Here is a 21,661-nt window from a genome sequence, read left to right on the forward strand (position 1 = left end):
CAAGGCATGGTTATTTACACAGGTACATATTTTTGGTAAATTTGAATAAAATTACTGTCTCAACATCCTAATTGTTAGTGTTACCGTATGGTAAAATGCCAATTTGTGATCCTGGAGAAGATTGTATACATGGTCTTCTCATCAAAGTCATTAATGGTGATCATGTTGAAGTGACGCAGGAACCGAGGAGTGACAGGGTTACGCCCCCCACCTAAAAAAAAAGCAGACAACAAAATACAAACTGGAATTACTAACTCACAGTTTGAAGTCTGATAAAGCAAGTATTTTACATCCTTGTCTGTCCAGACTTACACAGTATAGTATATGTAGTAAAAATTTAAGAAATTTGTTCAAAGGTTTTGAGCGCATTTTGTTGCAAAATGCAAGTTATTAATATATTGACATTTTATCAATATAATGAAGGGCATGATTCCAGTGAGAAACATACTGGCTTCCCTTTGAGACAGTTTTTACGGTTGAGTACAGAAGATCAATAGAAGCCACGATCACATGGTGTTACTGCGATCACCTGAAGCTCAGCAAAACCAGTGTGGTTTTGGCAGACTACCAAGCAGCTTCCAGAGGAACAAGAGGCCTGCTGTCATAGTTTAATGCAGGGAAACAAAGTGTAGAAGGTGGGCACCTAGCAGTCAAATCAATGAAAAACTCAACTGAGGCCGCAGTACCTCTCCTCTCTCCTTTACCTGAGATTGACAATCCCTCCAACCTTCTTTGATTGGGACAAACAACAGCCAGAAAAAATCTAAACTTAACATAAAAATTATACATTAATGAAATCTATTGGTTTAATTAAACATGTGAAATTTTTTTGTTTTTATTTGAATTCTTGAGATGAGTCATCTTGACCAGCTATCACCGTGGCAGCTGGTAAACACTTGGGACAGCATTTAGTTTCAGTGGCTGCCACAGATTCGCAGACCTCAGAAAAACTAAAAAACTGTCAGCTCACGCATCACCAAAAATGTGGCCACCTGAGAGTGGCTCCCATCCCCTTCCTTTTGCAGCTGTCACTGCCAGCTGCTTCAGTGGAGGAGGTTGCCTTCATGTTTACACTGGTTGTTGTATTGGAGACAGATGTGGTAAGCATTTTTTCCATTTGTAAAAACCTTAAGGCAATGAGAAGCTCACAAAACGGCAGGAAATGGTTTGTGACACTGACTCAACCGTCGCTCGAGCAACAGAAAAACAAGAACACTACAAACATTTTAATCAAGCACTGACGTTTCTGTCATTGGCTGATGGCATTTCTAATTAACCTTTAAGTATCAGAGCGGCTACTTACCAGGTGGTCCCATCGCACATATGATCAGGATATCCGTCAGATTAATCATGGAGCAGTCCTTCAAGTCATACCAGTTCCAGTGATCAAGCCACTGGCGAAGCAGCTCCACAGGAGGTTGTGCACCATAAACCTCTCTCGCTGGCATGTTTACATCATCCACAAATACCACCTAATAGAATGTAACATTAGTATTCTTAAACTTAAACTGCATATACTAGAGAAAAACAAATTATCCGGTGTATTTAAAACTGTACGCTGCCACACTGTTTAACGTTCAATAGATCGAGTGCACACCAGCAAAGAAACAAGATGTTCAAAAATAATAAAAATGTAGGTGATAAAGAGGTGCTACCATTTTTTTCCCCACTGGAGGGCCAAACACTCCTTTGCGCCGCTTATCTAGCTTGGAAATAATAATGTTTTGTGTCTGGGCAGCTGTAGTCTGGGCTGAGAAGTTGATAAACAATGGGGTGTACACATCCTTCTGTATCTTATTCAACAGGAAGTCCTAGGCAAGAGATTTGAAATATGAACACAAGTTATCATCAGATCTCAAGGTATGGGAGCATACGGTAAACAGTATATTACATTTCTTTCTTTGTTCATTATTTATTATTTGTTTATTCACCAGGAGCAATGCATCTTAATGGACATCAGTGTATCAAAAATATAAACTGTAAACACATAATACTTTGTAATAAAAAAGATACACAGATATAAAGCAAGAACAAACACTAATAACACATCACACAGAAATGTGTCAATGATCAGAGATCTGGTGTTCCGCTAGTAACACCAGATTGGTCACACCAACTTATTCCAGCTATTCAGTTTATTTACTTTTAGTGTAACTTATATATAAAATAAATCACCTTCCTCTCCTTTCCTGCTGATCTTCTCTATGTTATAACCAGGTATATGTCACAGCCTTAACTGAAACCTTCTGTTAACCTAAAAAGTCGACATCAGAGGCACTAGGTAAAAGTTCCTCTGGATATTTACATCAAATTGGCTTAATATTTTTGACTTCGACAACAAGGTATCACACTCCAAGACATGAGACAAACAGCAATCTTGCTCTTGTACTCAGTGGAGGGTTTATACTCATAAAGGCTTTCTTTCTGGTTTATTCAAATCCTACAAGTGATTTATAAAGAACTAGGTATGTCAGTAGTAGTAATACTTCTAGAAAATTAATAACCTTGTTGATTGCAGCACAAACAAACAACAAACAAAAAAAACAAACAAAAAACACTGTGCTCATTTTCACCCCATTTTAAATTAGCATACCAAAAGTACCTGTTACAAATACACATAAAAAGGATCATTTTCAATTTTATCTGGATAAATGATTAAGATAAGCTTTTTAATCTAATTAATATTAAAAGTGGCTGTCAGTATGTATTTCATTAGAAAAAATTCTCAGTTAATCCCTGAAAATGACTCCAAAATAAATAGTGAAATGAGGTGTCTCCCTGAGGAGAAGCTCTAAAGTAATGGTGCACAGGCTAAAACGGTAAAATCAGTGACTTTTTCAAACTGCATGAGTTTATTTTATTTATTTTACTAAAAGCTCAAAATAACGGGCACCCACTGAACAAACCTCCTTCTGTGTTTATATGAACAGGGAACATAGCATACATAGAGAGCTGATGCATTTTATTAGGATTTTATCTTTAGGTTCAGAGCACATCCTTAGCTTGCTTTCTGCATAAGCATATATTAAGCAGTCATATGGAGGTTGTCAAACTATTTGAATAATGAGCTGCTTAATCAAAGGGAGCATGTGATGTGAATGATCACAAGAGGCAGACAAAGTGTATCACCCTCTTTCCCAATTTATAAACCAGCAGCACCACTCGTCTGAGTCTCACCCCAGATTAGTGTGGTGCAGGTGAATTTGCTTTAAGTAGTCGGTCGAGGATACAAGTGCGGGCACGGTGCCATACATATTCACATAGTCTGAGCCTTTATCACTTGTGCCAGATTTGGGATTCTGCCACAGTCTGCTGGTTATGACATGGGACAGAGCCACTTCAGCAGGCAGCCAGGCAGACAGACAGTGGAGTACAAGGCAGACTCCCCAGTGAGATGATCTCCACTCACCCCAGAGTCTGAAGTTTGAACTTGCTAATGGATGAACTAATGAAGCAAAGGAATGGAGGACGGATTAGTCCTTGATATAAATAGTCAAAGCACTGCTGAGAGACACTCTGCATTCTTCCAAGGTGGTCATTTCACACCTGGCTTCTGTAGCTGCCTCCAAATGATTGGTGTGCTCGCAGCACTTACTCTAGCCTGGGACTGCAAAACCTACACATGAGTTTAATCATCTGAGTTAGTGATGCTATCAGTGGCACAGGCAATGTTTGTCTGTATCTGATAACAATTTATGTAAATAAAAAACAGCTTTAAAGTGGACAAGATAATAATAGCAGAACAGGGCAATGTCCCAGTTTTGTCTCAAAGTGAAAAATGTCCTAACAGTCCACATCAGAGTGAGCTGATTTTCTGCTAATTTAATCAAAATTTGAATAATCCTTACCTTTTTACAATGCAATTTTTAAAAGTTACAGGCCATCAAAATACATACATATTGTCATTTTGCCAAAGCAATATGTATTACTCGTAGATGACTTATTTAACTGTTTGTACTATGTAAGATATGACTGGATATTATCATCATTGTTTGTGGATATGTGACCTACTGCATCACTAAGTTAATGTCTTCTGAGCATTCATAACTTCTTAAGTACAGGAAATAGAAAAATGCAACATTAGAGTTCTGAAAGAAATATTTAACCTATGTAAAAGAAATTGCAACCAAATTAATTTTATGTACACTCCAAATGTCACAACTAACCACCTTCAATTACAAATTAAATAGCTTTTCACAGAACTGTAGTAAAGTAGGAAACACTATTATTGCAATCCTGGATCTTTGATTGGTTTTCTGATCATTCACAAAAGAAAACTAGAACATTTTAAATCAGCTGCCCTAAAGTATACCAGGAAAGACTACTGGGCCATCAGGTTGCCAGCTGTCTGTATCAGTGTTTGCAATAAAGTATAATCAAGGCATTCATTTTAAAAATTAGAGTTCAGGATGACATGTAAGAGCAAGGACATGTATGTATTTGCAGGTGAGGAGAAGAACTTGAACAGAGTCAGGTCTTAGTGTGGGTAAGAGACTGGCAGCTAAGTTCTGAATATACTGTGTTAGGCAAGCAGTACACTGTTGCCTGTCTAGGAGGGAGGTGATGAAGATATGAGTGTGGGTTTCAGTCTGAGAATGAAGGCCATTGTCTGGAGAAGTTCTTTAGGTGGTAAAGGGCAGATTTAAAAATGGATTTGACATGTGATGGGAACAAGAGAGCAGAGTCCAGGTTGACACCCAGTTTGCAGACTTCTAGAAATGTGTGTGAAATGGAACATCCACCCACATTAAGATGAAGTTGAGCCACTTTTGCAGGCAAAGTTTTGAAAGCCACAACCAATAGTTCAATTTGACTGTTCTTTATTTTGAAAAAGTTGGTTGAAATTCTGATGTCATTCAACCAGCTGACAAAACCAGAGGAGGGAGCTAATTGGACAATTTGTAGTTGAGATACAATAGAGCATCAGTGGAAGGTCGCCATATGGTGACATAGTTGTTTTTGTTGTTGTTTGTTTTTTAGAGAAAGAGGCAGAAAGCAGCTGTTACCATATGAGTTCTACAGAGTTGCTGATCACGTCGACCATGATGGGAGACAGGGTGGGTAGGCACGACTTAACAAAGGTTGTATTAAATGACAGCTATTATAATAATGTGGACTGTTAACATCTTAGATCAATTTCGCATTCAAAAGTGGTTTTATTCTAAATGTAACTACAAATTAGGCACTAAGTAATGATTGCATCCTTCTATTACAGCAATGTAAAAAGACTGTTCTTGTCTGGCATCATTTGAACTAACAGCTTTGAGCTTCGTAGAGTTTGCTATACTGTGTATATTACCTCAAATCAGTTTGCGTAAACACAAAATACTGTAGTGCTTTCGAAAGGTTCGATCTGTAAAGTAGATGTATTGCATGACTCACTGTAATGTAGACACTCTTGCCAGTGCCAGTGGGACCGATGAAAATAGTGGGTTTCTGGTGAGTGACGAGTAGCTCCATCAGTGCCATGTAGCGTACTGTGTTCTCAGTGGGAACGATGATCTCATTGAACTGCATGTCCTTGCCTATGGGGGGAGCAGCCTTTAACTTATCTGTCCAAAGCTCCCACCTGCCTGGGCCCTGACATGGAAATAATGAAAAGACAAAACTTTCATTTACGATATAAAGCTCAGTGAGTGCTGGACACATACAGTACCAGACTACTAATCACAGATAATACTATTTGATGAAATGGCCACCGGGCTTGTCAACAGTTAAACTGCTGCTTAAAGCAGGAAGGAATTGCTCTCCTCAGATCACAAGCACGAAAAATAAGAGGGTGCAAGGATCACAACCTGTTTGTGTGTGTGTGCGCGCGTGTGTTTCATCATCTGGTATGTTATCTCTCATGTACATATGTCCTTTTCTAAGCAGATATTAAGAATATCTCAAATATCCGTGTTGAAAAGGGAACTAACCTTTTTCTAAGAAAACAATCCTAAATAAAAATTTACTAAAATTTACAGCACATTAAAGCCAGATGGAGGGACGTGAAAGAGACTGCAGTATGCAACCATAAAGGTCACAGACAGACAATAAATTACTGTCCCTTTTCCCCAACAATCTCAGGGGAGGAAAGATTTATATTGGTATGTCACTCCACCTAGATTACAAAACTCAGAGGTAAGTTCTTTTTTGTACATATTGTGATTATGGCAAAAACAAAACCACTGCTATCTTCAGTTTTCGTGTTTTTATTCTATTTTATTCAGGGTTAGGATTTATTCTAATCCTAAACCACTTGAAATTTATATACAAGCATCTTATAAATATCACGCACAAAAGTATCTTACCTCTGGCACTCTTACCTCTTTAACGAAGCAGTACTCGTAGAGGGTTCCCTTAGTCGGTAAGGGGAGTGTCAGCTGATTCGGTGGAGCCTCCACAGTGACCAGAATGCCATGGCGGGCTGCTGTCTCCTTACTTAAGGGGCCATTCATCACCTCTCTTACCAGAGCATCAAACTTTACTCGGCCCAAATCGTCACAGCTGGCACCCACTGACCAGATCAGGCAGAACGTAAACATGCCCTTTGTAAAAGAAAAGGAACATCATTACTGGTTTTGACTGCTCAAGCATATAAGTTTGTGTAGGGTAATTTCCAATAAACCAAGTTCAAAAAGGGAGTCTATGGCTGACACGTGTTCCTGGTTTCCAAAAGAAATGCTTCCAGTTGCATTATAATTTGAAGACTGTTTATTTATCACAAACTGAAGATGTAACAATGAACTCCTTCCTAAATAAGCATGAAAAAAAGGCAGTTATCCAGAACTACCTGTGCACACGGTCAGAAAACCGTGAGACTCCTAACCTCTCTGTCCATGCTCCTCCCCTTCCCCCTCACACAGGGTTTCATGCTACTATTGCACTTACACACTTAAAGTAAGAGGTGCCCCCGTTTAGATTCCAATCCCAAACATTACTTTATGTAAACACAACATACATTTTCATATTTATTAATCCTGATAAAGTTGACTTATGTAATGAATCTATGAATTATAAAACAAATATGAACTCAATTGTAAATAAAATTATAAAGCAGACATCTGGCGCCTACAGTATGGATATATGTTGTGGATATGATTGATGAAATCAATGGCGAAAGCTCAAAGTTAAAAAAAAAATTACTCCTACTCAGGAAACTGGGGTTTTTTATGAGCTAATCACATCCCACTCACCACAAAAAACATTAAAATACATTGAAAAGACAACTTTCCAAGACATTTAAAATTGTCTGATGAGAAAAACTGTGCGGAGCCACTGAGCAGTATTAATTCCTTAATCCTCGAGGAATCATCTCACTACCTGAGGCCAGGAGAAGCCCAGGACCCACTGCAACAGCATCTGACGATGGGTCCAAGGATTTCATTCAAATACTTAGGGTGTCTGTGCATCTCTCCATGGATATGCCTCCGCAGACTGTCACTGACCCACTACCAAACTGGTCAAACTGAACATGCCATCTCCAGATCCTGCCTGTCACATGTGCTCATGATGAACCTGCTCTAATCTGTTAAAAGCACAGGATTCCAGTGGTGGACCTGCCACTTCTATGGCAAATGCCAATTGAGCTCCATGCAGTGAGCACAGGGTCCACTAGAGGATGTCAGGCTCTGAGGCCACCTTCATGAAGTGTGTTTTTGATGGTTGGTTAGGTGAAATTCACACCAATCGCCTGCTGGAGGACATGTTTTAGGACCCGCCTGTCTCCTGGAATGTCCTGGTGAAAGACTTCTACACCGTAGTATATTTACCCAATGAGCAGTCTTAGACAACTAAATAGACTACATATTCTGGTGAGCGTGAGAAGGTAAACAGATACCACCAGTCTAGCATAAAAATAAAAATCCCATGGACATATAGAATCTGTTCTAAAATATTTTACTAAAGAGTCATAGGTTGTGTTTATTATACTAATTTAAAGCATTCATGCACATCAGCCCAGCTCCAAGTACTGTACAGGTTATTAAATGAGACAAAAAACAAAATCCAAAAAGAGAGGACCTTTGTTAGAAAAAACCCCCAGCAGGGGATACTGTAGGAATTGGAAATGAAGCTTAGCAGCCTCATGATAGCTCCTGCTGTTAAAAAGCTGATTAATTCAACACTTTGATAATGACTAGCTGAGAAACATAGGAGCGAGGGTTGAAAGGCATTCATCAGTGCAGTATGCCACAGGGGGATAATAGCAGTGCTTTCAAAAGACATGATTCAGAGGCAAAAAATCAATTGGGGGCGGGGGGGGGGAGGGGGGGAGCTCATCTGCTAAAACTCTTCCGTTTTTTGTCGGGGCAGACCCTATTAATACAGTAAATTTAGAAAGACAAAAGGAATGTTTTCTTTTCTGTATTATATTTGTATTGTTACCACAGAGCTACAGATTACAGAAAATAAATGCTCAAGTTCCACACTTTAATACTTTAAACTACAGTATTAATTTGTATTACTCAAGTGTGATTTTAGAAACAAACAGGTTTTTTTGTATCAAAGTAACAGCAGTATTTTTTCTCATTTTCGTTCATGTAAGCATTTCCTTACACTTCCAAGAGCAACATCCCAGACTTACAGCGTCAACACAAAACAGAACCTGACAGTGCCAATTTTTATGAGACATATTCTCAATTTGTATTCTATGCATATAACAGGACTCAGATTTGCAGTACACCGCATATTTTTTAATGTGATCAAATGAGAACGGACACAATGGGGAGTCTTGGATGTTGGTTCAGTATTTCTAAGCTCTTGCGAGTTTGACTTTTTCTGTTTGTACTGTTTCATATCAACTAATTAGCCAAAATGCTGTATGCCAAATTATGCATATCAAAGAGGTACAGAGCTGCAATGACTGTGGGAAGTGAAAACGGTATATTGCGGACTGCTCTGTAAAGCCATCTTTTAGGGTTGGACTAAAATGCTAAAAAGGTATAAAGCCCTTTACTTATTTCATATGTTACTATGTTTTATATTACTTCAGTAGCAAATAGCAGCATTAGCAGCAGTAGTGTGGACACAAACCTCCAGCCAGGAGCAAATATTTTTTTCATCCATGTTCTTAATCTTTGCTTCATCCTGAAATTCATCCATCATACAGTCCATCAGATTCATGAGGGACTTCACTAGGTTGGTGTCAGACGTTGAAGACAGCTCCTAAAATCAAATTTGGTCAACCAGAAAAAAATAAGTTGTTAGTATAGAAGGCAACTATAAACATCTGAAAGTAACAGAAGCATAAAACTAAAATTACACAAAATTAATTTGCAAAAGAAATCATGCAAATGTCCGAGGCAGTTTCTGTTCAATTCCTGGCTGACTGGACCACTTGCTGCTGTAAAATCGAAGTACTGGCAACTTGAAGTGTTAAAAAAAAGTTTCTAAGCACCTTGGTGGCCTTTCGAATGAGCTGTAGGCAGGCTGGCAGTATGCGGTCAAAGAGGGCAGTGATGAGGTCTTTGTGCGTAGCACTGACTGTAGGAGGCAGGGTACTGAGCCAGGACAGCATGAGAGGCCGCCAGCCAAGCATATGCGGCTCCATGTAGATCATACCACAGCGAGACACCTGCCACGATCATTTATATCACATTAGAAAATAAACATGCAAACAGTTATCCTTCACTCACAAGAATATTGTTCGTAAATAACATTAACTATAAACCGTCAGGCAGAATTATGATAGACTCCTTATCAGAAGACAAAGGTATACAATGCTGAAAGTAGATGTGATATAAAAACAGCAGTGTAGCAAAAAACATATACCGATAGTGCGAATTAATGCACAGTGCATGTATTATCAAAAACAGTAAATAAGTTAAGGTTTTAATAAACATACTCTTAAACAGAGAAATAAAAACTGAGGGACCAGTAGTGCACAAAAGTGTTGGAAGTGCACAAATTGGGAAGAGTTCACTGTGATCACAAAATGTTTGATGCCTCTTCATTCAGCGTAATGAAAGGAACAGATGCCAGGCTATAGAGAATCAAAAATAGAAGTCTGTTTAATAAAAAAAGCAGAGGCAGAAGCTATTCTCTCAAGACATCTATGCATTTGAAGCACATCCTTTGTTTCTGCCTCACAACAAATAACCAAAGAATATATACTGCAAGAAAACTACAGGTACACAAGGACTGCAGGTTATTTCAAATGGAAGAGAGAGGTGTGTCACCCCTGTGATCTCTTGTTTTGACGATTGACAGATTACGCACCCTATAGCACACATTTCCTTTAGCACCTTTGAAATTACACAGTGGAGGATGGAAATGGGGAGGAGGAGGTTGGGGAGGATGCTATCTCAAGTGTTATGCCCTCCTGATAAATGTCACTGTGGCTTCGTAAAGAAATGTGGCTTATGTTAGCGCATTGCTGTCTAGCTAGAGTCTCCCAAAGCCAATAGCAGAGGTGGCCGTACAAATAACAACAGTGCAAACAGAAAAGTAGCAGTCGAAGACTGAATACCTCTGCAAAGGCTCAAAATACCACAGCATGCATGAACCGAGAGCCTGAACCTCGTTTAGACTGTGTTTGTCCATCTTGATCTTGAAAATTATGTCTGAGAACCGTTTTTATTTGTATAAATGTATTCACCAGGACATGGGTGAATACATATATCTGTTCAGATTTTCAGTAATTCTGCAAACAGAGAAGATCAACCAGTCAAATAAGTCCCACTGATGTTGTTAATATGACATTTCAAAATGGCAGAAAAAGGCAGAAAAGGGGGCTGAATTCCCAAGAATAAAATTCTTCACAGTCCCACAACAAAACAGAAACATCTGTCATTCTAATTATTGAAACATTAAAAAAAAAAGAGAATTTCAATAGAACAAAAAAAAAATTCCCAATAAACAAACCCAGAGATCGCAGAGGTCGAGTCCTCTAAAACAGGCTTTTGACCAGAGTATTCATGAATGACTGAACTTCAAAGTGGCCTCATGATTTATAGTTCTGTCGTTATTTATCTTGTGCTTGGCCTTGGTTCAGGACCTCGGTTCATCTTCTGCCTGAAATAAGCTGTTTTAGCTTAAGACCACCTTACCGTCAAGGCTTTCTTCAGATTGAAGCACAGCTGTGTGCCATGATAGAGGTATCTGCACTCATTGACATCATACAGAGCCACAAGTAGAACCTGCCTGATAGCCAGCATTTGGAAAGTGAAAAGGTGGAGATTTTGGCTCTCACACATTCAGTGATAATGAGGACAGCACACCAAACTCAGTGGCCCTGTTTAATATCAAAATCCTTCACACTAAAATGATATTTATATAAAACAAAATAAATATCACAAAATCTAATAAAAACTGGGTAAAACTATGAAGTCTAAATTAAAGGAGTCTCTCACCGTGGCTGGAGATGCCACCTCCAGGTCCATGGGTTCAAAGATGAGGCTCATTTGTGGTGACATTTGAATGATCTCACCGCTCATCAGACACAACTTCTTGTTGTCATCAAGTACTGTGTTCATATTCTCGATCCACACAGCATCCACTGGACCATCAAAGATGAGCCATTTTCTGTCAGGGCTCTGAGACACACAAGGAATATGAAATTCATACCATAAGAAATCATTTCAACACAACTGAAGCTAAATTGTTAAGCTGTGAGGTCAAAACATAAAGTAAGGTTACGATTATTAACCACAATCATGACCTGCTGGCTTGCTAGCAGTATGTTGATATATTCATCAGAAGACCATTTATGAGTGCAGTGACTCTGTATAACACTGAAGTTATGCAGTGTTGTACAGTGAAATATAAAGCCTTTAAAAATGACTGTTTAGTACAACCAACAGAAGTTTAGTGACGTGTAAAATCATTCTGGTGACTCTGTAAGTTTTATATTTTTGTAGTATCTTCATTTTTGCAGTTTATAGATGATCCCTGCACACTCATCTCACAGCCAGCTACAGTCAGAGATCAGTATGAAATGTCCAGCTCATTTTGAAAATAGCTGTTACTCACTCTGTTGCTGGGAAAAAAAAAATCAACAGCTCTCAGCATCCCAAGAGTTGCACATGTACTCAACCTGCAGTTATTTATTTTAGTCTGTGAGGAGAGTTGAAGTATCAAAATAACAGCTAAGATAGCGAGATAATTCGGTCTGTCCTGCCTGTGCACAGATTAGCAAGCACATATACACCTTCAGTCTGAATGCATGTTGCCCGGTTGCACCAACAGGTTGTGTGGCTTTACCTGTATGTCGTGTATGCCGTGCATGAAGCATGGCGATCTGGAAACTTTGGTAATCAACAAATTTAACAACAAAACAAATATTCAAAATAAAGTTTGAGGATCATGCACATTAAGGAATTTTCCCAGAAGAAAATGCAAAGAAGGTGGGCGTGGTCTGAAAATATCAGAGAAACCAGGAAAAACACGAGTGTTGATAATTATGATGTTCAGGGTTAGAAAAAATGCGTTTAAATGTTTGTGAAAAGAGTGCATGTCTTATAACTTTATGTGCCAGTATTGTCCACATACTGCACTCACACTGAAATCATTGTGCATACTTCCAAGGTCACAACTGAACTCCCGTGAATTACAATCTAAGTGAAGAATGTCTGCTAAATAAATGAAATTAACACCCACATTGTCATAATGGGGGCTGACAACAAGTGTCAATTCTCCAGTTAAATGGGCTGGCAAGAGCTGTACTTTAAATTGATTTGTTATAATATAAACAAATGGAGATGCCTGGGCCTGGGCCATCTGGTGCTTGTGAGGGAAGTGAACATGCAGTAATTTAATGATCTGACAAAAAAAAAAAAAGCATTTTGTATGCAGAAATTTAATACACTACAATGCAGTTTACTCCAGATTAGTGCACATGAAATGAGTTTAGTAAAATGTGTTGCAGAAAAAGAGAGCAAAAACAAAGGAAGACCACTGTCTGCAGAAGAAAATGACTTTAAAAAAAGCTAGATTTGTTTTCTGTTTTGATTGCATCAGTATATAATGTTACTCCTTACAATTTGTAATATGACAGCTTTATATACTAACACTTTTTTAAATGACAACTTAATTTGGAAACACTGAGAATAAAGGGAAGAAATGATTTTCCATTAGGACATGCTTCTAGTGCAGCCTGTAAATTGTCTGCCTGTGTGTGTCTAGTGTGTGTGTCTGTGTGTGTCACAATGAAAGAGAGTTATTAAAGGTCTAATTTTAACAAGACAGCCGAATGTTTCTCTTGTTTACCTGTCACTGAAGCCTTTCTTTCTACTAGCTTGCAATTAATTTGAATGGCATGCCTATTGTATAAAGATCCGTCAAAACTCATTAACTGAGGGTGAGCAAACAATAGTGTATCTCGATCTCATCTTATTCCTGCACAGCTACCAACAGTAGGTGGATGCACATAGGACATTTGGTCCAACTGTACCACAATTACCATGTGCTTTAAAGTTTTACCTTGTAGGGGGGAGTGCAACAGCAGTTTCCTGCTTTCCTGATTCAGTTCTGAATTACTCATTATGAACAAAGCATATGCTGTATTGCCGCCTGCCTCGCAATCAAGTCAGAATAATCTACATTGGCAAACATTCCCATTCAAAATTTTTATTTATCTGCATGAAGACAAACAAATAATAAATAATAATTGTTTTTTTGTTTGTTTTTTTTTACTTTTAACTGATACAGAGTTGTTCCAAAAACATTTTTCTGAACTGACAGATAAGTGCAATAATGTTACAGAAATGCTAAAATAATGCGGCAATAAAGTGTAGTCGATTTTTACTCCACATAGAAAACATCCTTGCATGATGATGTTGCTCGGATCCAGGGACGAGAAAGAGACAGCTAGTCCCGTAGTTCATGAATTTCAAAAAGCTTACTCGACCTTTAACAGTTTAATCACAGTTCTGCACTATCTGAGGAATATATTTAAACTGCAAGCACTAAAATCACATGCATAAAACTGCTAATTATATTCTCAACAGAAAAGCATTTTTTCCAAAAAGAAAAGCAACAGAAAAAAAGGGTTTAGTGTACACCTGCATGTGGCGAATAAAATTTGAACTTGAACCTGTTCAGCCCAGTTCCATTTTCATACTTTTATACTTGGACCCTGATAAAATAGCTGTGCATGACTAAAATAATCAAAATAATCCTTATTTATCTCATATCTGAAACAAGCATCCACCACTGGGAGAGGAAAAATATGATGCAAAATAGAAAAAAGGATTCACTATAACCCTGTTTTGAGCACAGTTAGCATAGCAAAGGGTCAGCTGATTTTGATGTTTTGGTGCTCAGATACCTGTAGTAGTAGCAGTAGTAGTAAGTACTAGTAGAGGTTTTTTTTTCCTCACAAGAACTTATAATCACACTACATAATCGCACAGCTCACCAGACTGAACATGTTCATCTGTATGACTCTGAAAGTGCATGTAGCTGAATAACCACTGCTTGGCTGCTTTAACTTTTTGACTCATTGATTGTTTCTGACCTGAAATTTCTGATGATCTCCTGCTAGCACTCTGCAGGCTTTTGCAAAACATTCATGGGCAGCAGTCTTACCTGAGAGGCAGCGAAGGATCTGTAGCTGACAGCAAGGATGCCATCAGACCACTCGTGAGAGACGGGGTCAAACTGGCCGTACAGCTGGCCCATGGTAATGGATTTGGGATTGATTACTGTGATCTGTACCTGGTTCTCATCCATCAGACCCTGATATAACAACACAAAAAAGCCATGCGTGCAAAGAGATATTCTTACTGGAAAAAACAAAAGCTGTCCAGACAAATACAAATCAGACAAACGTGAGCCACATGATTATACATAAGATGACTGCACTCCGTAGTTGAGGCAAAAACAGACTAAATGTGTTTCTATGACACTCATTTGACCAACCTGTCTTTGCCTTGACACATAAATTGCTTACAAAATTACTGCTAGTATGACAGGATTCGTGCTAACTGAAGAAGAGAAGCAAAACCTGCTTCAAATGGCTCTTCAGACAGGATGTCAGTTTGAGTTAAAAACTGCTGGAGGAAAAAAACAAAAAACAAAAATGGAGCGTGAGGGGAGGGAGGCTGGACATGATCAGTGGATGTGCAGCGACAAGGATGACGATGATAAATGTGGCATTCCCAGGCGCTCCATCAGCAGGCCTTCATCTGTCTCCTTGGTGGGATGCCTCTCAGCCCTCTCAGCCATGTAAATACAACAAGCCAGTTCTGGTCCTTTCTGGGAGATCGATAACTACTAAACAAAGACTACAGCTCTGACAAAGTGGATGGATGTGTTTACCTGGGACAATCATGTAGCTCAGATAAGCCTTGAATATTGCATGTAAGACATATTTTTACTTGACACAAAGGTTTAGGTTTTTTTTTTCTTTCACAGATTAAATTTATGCACTAAGGACTCAGGTAGCACTATTAAAAACTACTAACTCTGCTTTGTCAGCCACTTAAAAATAAGCTTTGTTTTCCATTTCTTTCAGAACAGGATATGTGAACATATTAAATGCCATTCAACCTAAGGCCAAGTGCCACTTTTAACCACTTATGCTGTTGTTGCCATTATCTTCAATCATGACTCTTATTCAACCACTCAAACCACCCCGTTAAGTCCAAGTGTCAATAGAGTGCAAATAGAGCTGGGACTTTCTATTTTACAATCCACTGGTTAGATTTTTAGATTTAAAACAACATCTCACCTTCTTAAAAACGTCATGAAGGGCAGCTGCCAGCACACGGTAAGCACTGGTCTTTCCACCAAACGGTTCACCCACTAACATGAAGCCATGTCTCACTATCATCATCTCAAAGATTTGCAGGATTTTCTCAGCAAAAGATTCTGTGACTTGAAGGTTCATTTGCTGGCAGTTATCCTCAATGGCCTCCAGCAGAACATTGTAGTCACGTTTTGGGAGTTTGACTCCCGGAAAGAGGTCAGAGGTGATACCCTGATATGAAAAATGAGAATTGGTGGAGAATACTGGAGTGGAATGATGGAACATACTGTATATACAGATCCTTACATACTAACCACAACATACAATGGCAACACACACTGACTTTGATGTTCGGACTGAGGACAAATGATAGACACATAAATATTCGTTCACTCATGCAAACACACGTATAACCCAGTCAAATGTTCTGACTGGTGCTTAAATTGTCCTTGTGCATCATGGGTTTAAATGAACTGACTGGAATTAACTTGAGCTGACATCAGTTGATGTGAACGACACCATTTATCAAGCCGAGCTGAGCTCCACACACCTCAAATAGCTTCAGATCGTGGTCCAGGAATTTGGGCAGATTGACATCAATAATGGATCTCAGCAACAGGGTGTCTTCATTCTCCTCTGGAAAGGTGAGCTGTAGTAAAACAAACAACTCTGAGGTGAAGGGAAGAGAATCAGACAAGGCACCATTCTGAGCATAAATGTAAAGAGCTAAACACCACAACAGTGGAAAAGGATGAAAATATGTAATGCATAGAAAAACAATATTTGCCATATTTGCCTAAAAGAGAAATCAGCAGCTGTTGCTAGTGAACTCACAAAACACATTTCCATATGAAAAAACAAAACAAAACAAAAAAAACAACATTTTAAAAGACATCAGGCTTAATTTTTCTGCTATGCTTGTACAGAACCCGATGATAAAATTCTCAGTATGCATAAGGTCACTATAACTCACATCCCTCTCTTTTACAAATTACAGTACTCTGCAAAACAGTTTGTCATGTTGTTTTTCTGAAATGCACCGATATGGGCCAGTGCTCAGACTCTTGTGTTTAAAAGATTGCTCCTGGGTAAAAATAGATAAAAAATAATAATACCCCAGAAACACCAACTTATAACCCAACCTGACTTAAAACTTACTTCTGGTGCATTAAAAATGTAAGTAAATCTCTTTTAGGGTGAAGCAATTCCTTACACTCAGCTATGTGAGTGGTTGCCTTTTAAGTTGCTCAGCACCACTTTTATCAGGAAAGACTGAGCAAGAGCTGAGAAATATTGCACACCTCAATTATGCTTTCCTTACTTTTTGGTCCTTTAGTTAAACCACTGCAGTCTAGCAGTTTCGCAGCTGACAGTGAAATCTGGTTATTTTTTGGAGCTCAATTAACAGATGTCCCCTAAACACTGTTGCCTTGAGAATAGGGCAGTTTTGAGGATACACACACTGAACATGTGTGCTGCTCCTAACAAAAAGCACACAGAAGTGAGCTTGAGGAACAGAGCAAACATTGCTTGCTTACATTCAAACCATTTTGCTCTCTGCTGCTCGAAGCTCGCCCCGGATCGGTGATCCCTCCCCCTGCCCCTCTAATTAAGAACACAGTCTCCCTTCATATGAGCGTGAATCTGTTTTCACGTACCTTAAGGTTTCCAGCAGCAGTTAGCACAGACTTGACAGCTCTCATACCATAGTCATAGTGGTGCTGTGAGGAGAGCTGCTCAGAGCAGAGTCGATAAGTAGCCACTATTTTCACTGACAAGGGTCGCGCACTAACAAAACCACATGAGTAGAGAACAATCTCTGCAATCATTGCGTAGTCTGGTACCATCATGGCGACAGTCCTGAACAGAGCCTGGTATGAAATCAAAAAAATGAGTTAAAGATGTACTAAATGAAAACATGATTTAAGGCTCAAAAGATTCTGAGCTGAAGTAGTAGAAGAGAGAAACATAAAACAATCTAATCTAATTTGAGCTAATTTTAGAAGACAGCACCATTTCCTAAATTACCAGAAAAAAAAGAATCAGATTTTGAACAATTAAAACAGGAACAGTGACAAGAACTGATACTGTACCTTAAGGTTGTCTGGTAGCTCAGACCGTCCAGCATAGCCAGGATTCATAGTGATGAACACAGCGCAAGAGGGATCCAGTTTAAGCTCAGTCCCTTCAAACATCAACATCTCGGTGTGGGCAGCAATTCCTGGGGGCACGAGTGCAGTTAGAAACAATATAGTCAGCTACAAATGGATTTTTGATTCAATCCAACTGCTGATTTAGGGAATTTCCTAACAGCACATTTCCATAAGTGGCACATATAAACATGAATTGATATACTAACATTTGTGGCAGCAGGCTAAGAAACTCAATAATCTGTCAACTTAGCACGATTCCAGTAATAAAAGTTAACAATACTGACTTCGACTGGCACTAAGGTGCCAGTGGGGGCGATGGGGGAGGACAACTTGGAATCCGATAGGGATAGCAGTATGCTATAACAGTAGCTTTTAGGCACAAACAGAACAGCACAGCTCTGTTGGCCTTAGTTGCATCTCTGCACGTACAGTAGTTGACAAAAAAGAGAGAGTTTATTCACATAGACTATGCTGTAAAAGTTATAATTTGGTTCTTTAGAATTTTAGGTTTGTTTAGCTGGTTTTATGTGTGTGAAATGGTTAATGGCAACAGCAGCAGCAATAACATTACAGATTATCCAACTTAAAGTTATAGCGTCTGTGTAAAAAAATAAAAAATAAATAAATACTCCCATGGTGTAAAACAATCCTGCGTAGGCCAGACAAGTTCAAGGGAATTTTATTTGGTCCAAAATCTGACATAATAGGAAACAAGGAAAAGCTCTATGTTTATGTACGACTGTTAAAACAAGCATCCTAACATCTGTTAATTAACCAAAACCTACTAACATTTAATTTTTTTCTGGGAGAAATTCTGGGCATCGCCATGGCTGCATCTCATGACACAAGTCATTGAACGCCCGCAGCACTCAGAGATCATACTGCTAAACACTGCTGAGCTTGAAGTTCTGCTGACCAACACAAATTGCCTTAGTTCAGTGTTAGTGTGCTTTGTAGAAAAGCCTGCTTTTTCACCGCTGAGAGTATGTCAAATTTGTTTCAGGTGTGCTGCCAACTTTCTTAAAGATCAAAGGGAGAGAAAGGCACAAACACAAACCTCTCTGTATTGTGAGAATCTGTTGCGCCACCACAGAGAGCACCTCCAAGTCAATGCGGTTGAACTCATCAAAGCAGGCCCAAGCTCCACAGGACAAGAGGCCCTGATCACACACACACACACACACACACACACGCACGTAAGTAAATAAGTAAGCATTACTTCTTATCCAAACTATTTTTTGGATCAGCGTGGAAAAAAATGTGTGTAAGGAGTTATATTATTCTGATCATTTCTAATTACATGACACTGATCCGCCGCAAAGGCGGCCTTGCTGGTCTATTAGTGTGGTGCTATTGTTATGAGGATAAATATTCACAATATTTACATCAGAAAATTATGGCGGGTGCAGTCTTCATATATTTGTATACCACAAACAAATGCACCACTGTACCACATTTTATTTTTCAGAACAGGCTGTGAAGAGGCTGACATTTAAAGGGCTGTGTGCCATGTGGGGAAGGGGAAACACTGTAAGAATGAAACCTTACCCCTGTGTCTTCTTCTATTATCTACATCTTTGAAGTGCTAATAGTTACACCAGTGGGACATTCCAAGGTAGATGTGTGTGTTCTGCCGCACTTCCATCCAAAGAAGACGGAAACAGCATGTATGAATATGTTCCTCTGATGAGCTATGTGAAGTAAAACCTCTTTTCGAGTGCCACGTTTCACTTACGTCTAAAACTTTGTAGCGTATGTCTGCTGGGACTGACTCACATTAACACAATTTACTCACTTTGAAGAATTTCCCCAAAGCAATGTAGTCCAGACCATCAGAGCAGTTGAAGACCACACATTGCTTGGCCACAGCTTTGGCCAAGTCTTTGGTTGTCTCTGTTTTTCCTGTGCCAGCTGGGCCTTCGGGAGCTCCTCCCAGATGAAGGTGGAGTGCTCCAAACAGCGTGCTGAAAAAGGAAAAATGACCAGTAAGCAAAATGAATTTATTGTTCTCAGGTAAATGAAAATATAACTTTGAATGTTTGATGTCTTACAAGCTTTTTAATCTGAAATCTAGAGATTAAAGTTTCAGTGAAGTACATCACACTTTCTATATGTGTATGTATATTTATTTTCCAAAATCATTGATTGATCACCATTTATGTTTTGAAGGAGTGTGCACAGCTTTTATAGTATTTTAACATTACTGCAACAATATGAACTCTTGTTCCAACTGTTTTGGACACTGCCACAGACGACAGCAACAAGCTTTCTGAAAAACGTTGCTTCACCTGTGGACTTACAGCACAGAACCTTTAACATTAATGTCAAATACTCTTTAACGTTCTTCCTGTCAGGAAGAATAAGGCTGTAATAATTTGGAAGAAACTTCACTACAAAAAAATTAAACTGCAGCAACTTCTTGGTCCTCTTGGACCCTTTCCTGTTTAAAGTACTTTTTCTTTTACTAGTAAGCATTGAGATATGTGTAGCGTATCCTAGACAGACAACACGCTCTTGGCTTGCCAGATGCAAATGTTTACACTATGTAGCCTCTACACTGAATTTCCCTCACCCTTCTCTGCATAGCTGAAGGGTAACAAAAACTGAAAGTGAAAGCCTTGTTTGGTTCTTGTTATACCTGTAACATTATATCACCTTAAGATGATAGGAAAAGTCTAAAAAATGTATCTTTGTGTTAAAAGTAATAAGACAGCAGACTAACTAACAGTGTAGTTAACTGTTGGGTATGTTACTGCAGTAGCTTTACCGGTAGCAGCGGTCTGTGAGTGGTGTAATGACCAGACGTGGAGTGTTGCCCAGGTATTCGTAGCCATATGGCAAACCAGCATTGATCATCTTGGTTTGGAGATGGTTTTCCTGCAAAGCGTGTGATGCAGAGTCTGAAGTAAATGACTGCAATGGTATTATGAGTTGCCATGAATGCCCAGTTTCCCCAATCGCTCCTTTCACATACCACCCAGTAATAGCGCAGTTGGCTAAGCCACTCAAAGTCGTTCTCATCACTTATCCCCTTTTGCACCAGTGTGGCTAACACATCCCTGGCGTGGACATCCAGCACGACAAGGGCTCCAAGGGTGACCCGGTTCTGCTTGGACAGTTTTCCACGCACAAGACCCACAATGTCATCAATCTGTCTGTTGTTTTGCTCCAGGTAAGCATCAAGAGCCTAAGGGAGAAACATCATTAAACAGAAAGAAGAGGAAGACAGAGTTCATCAAGACAGAAAGATAACAGCATCAAGTTCAATCTTTGAAAATACTAATAAAAAAAAAAGTCCACAATCAAGAGATTGCATTTCTCTTAGTGCTCTAATTGGCTGGCTATGTCCTTAATCCTGTGAAATACATTGTAAAGAATTTCTGACGGATATTAAAAAAATATTTATTCTGTGAGATGTTTCCATCCAGCAGCTGGTTACAATAGCCCAATCTGGTGATATTGTTAACAATCAACTTTTTAGCCCATATTCAGAATATACTGTATATGATATATATAAAAATAGATATATATTGAGCTGATTACCTTCTGTCCTGTTTTGATAGCTTTGTGGATATGCTTCGTCCAGTAGACTTGTGAAACACACAATACAGTCTGGCCTGGCCAAGCACGCACCCAGTTTATCCTCAGCTCATTGGGGTATGCCTCGATAGCCTCCCCTATTACCTGCAATTGACCACAATAGCAGCAAATCACTCAAATAACTGTGTATCATGATGGTTTGGTTGCACCCTTAGGCTTTGGTGCAACCTGGAACATACGCAGTCAACTGTGGCTGGAAATAGAAATAACACATAAGAGCAAATTCTCAATCCTACTA

General features: G+C 39.0%; 1 protein-coding gene and 1 long non-coding RNA gene across 4 annotated transcripts in view; one reads left to right on the forward strand and one right to left on the reverse strand.

The window, feature by feature from the left end:
* The window catches only part of LOC146501073 (uncharacterized), a 404,586-nt gene that overhangs the window by 283,697 nt on the left and 99,228 nt on the right, over window positions 1-21,661 (forward strand). The window lies entirely within an intron of this gene.
* Window positions 1-21,661, reverse strand: part of dnah7 (dynein, axonemal, heavy chain 7) — a 71,062-nt gene that overhangs the window by 30,702 nt on the left and 18,699 nt on the right. For 2 of the 3 annotated variants that reach the window (XM_085135179.1, XM_085135181.1), the window contains 18 exons: window positions 21,367-21,507; window positions 20,798-21,010; window positions 20,591-20,700; window positions 19,619-19,787; window positions 18,881-18,983; window positions 17,764-17,891; window positions 17,329-17,541; window positions 16,221-16,319; window positions 15,653-15,901; window positions 14,509-14,658; window positions 11,334-11,516; window positions 9,380-9,556; window positions 9,016-9,147; window positions 6,309-6,530; window positions 5,383-5,580; window positions 1,656-1,811; window positions 1,304-1,472; window positions 85-211 (listed from right to left, as the gene is read on the reverse strand). In XM_085135179.1, coding sequence (XP_084991305.1) covers window positions 85-211; window positions 1,304-1,472; window positions 1,656-1,811; window positions 5,383-5,580; window positions 6,309-6,530; window positions 9,016-9,147; window positions 9,380-9,556; window positions 11,334-11,516; window positions 14,509-14,658; window positions 15,653-15,901; window positions 16,221-16,319; window positions 17,329-17,541; window positions 17,764-17,891; window positions 18,881-18,983; window positions 19,619-19,787; window positions 20,591-20,700; window positions 20,798-21,010; window positions 21,367-21,507 — 2,939 coding nt within the window. The remainder of the gene's footprint in view (window positions 1-84; window positions 212-1,303; window positions 1,473-1,655; window positions 1,812-5,382; window positions 5,581-6,308; window positions 6,531-9,015; window positions 9,148-9,379; window positions 9,557-11,333; window positions 11,517-14,508; window positions 14,659-15,652; window positions 15,902-16,220; window positions 16,320-17,328; window positions 17,542-17,763; window positions 17,892-18,880; window positions 18,984-19,618; window positions 19,788-20,590; window positions 20,701-20,797; window positions 21,011-21,366; window positions 21,508-21,661) is intronic. The other variant, XM_085135180.1, reaches the window with a different exon arrangement.

The sequence above is a fragment of the Neolamprologus multifasciatus genome, chromosome 16 (assembly GCF_963576455.1).
Source record: "Neolamprologus multifasciatus chromosome 16, fNeoMul1.2, whole genome shotgun sequence".
Classification (NCBI taxonomy): Eukaryota; Metazoa; Chordata; class Actinopteri; order Cichliformes; family Cichlidae; genus Neolamprologus; species Neolamprologus multifasciatus.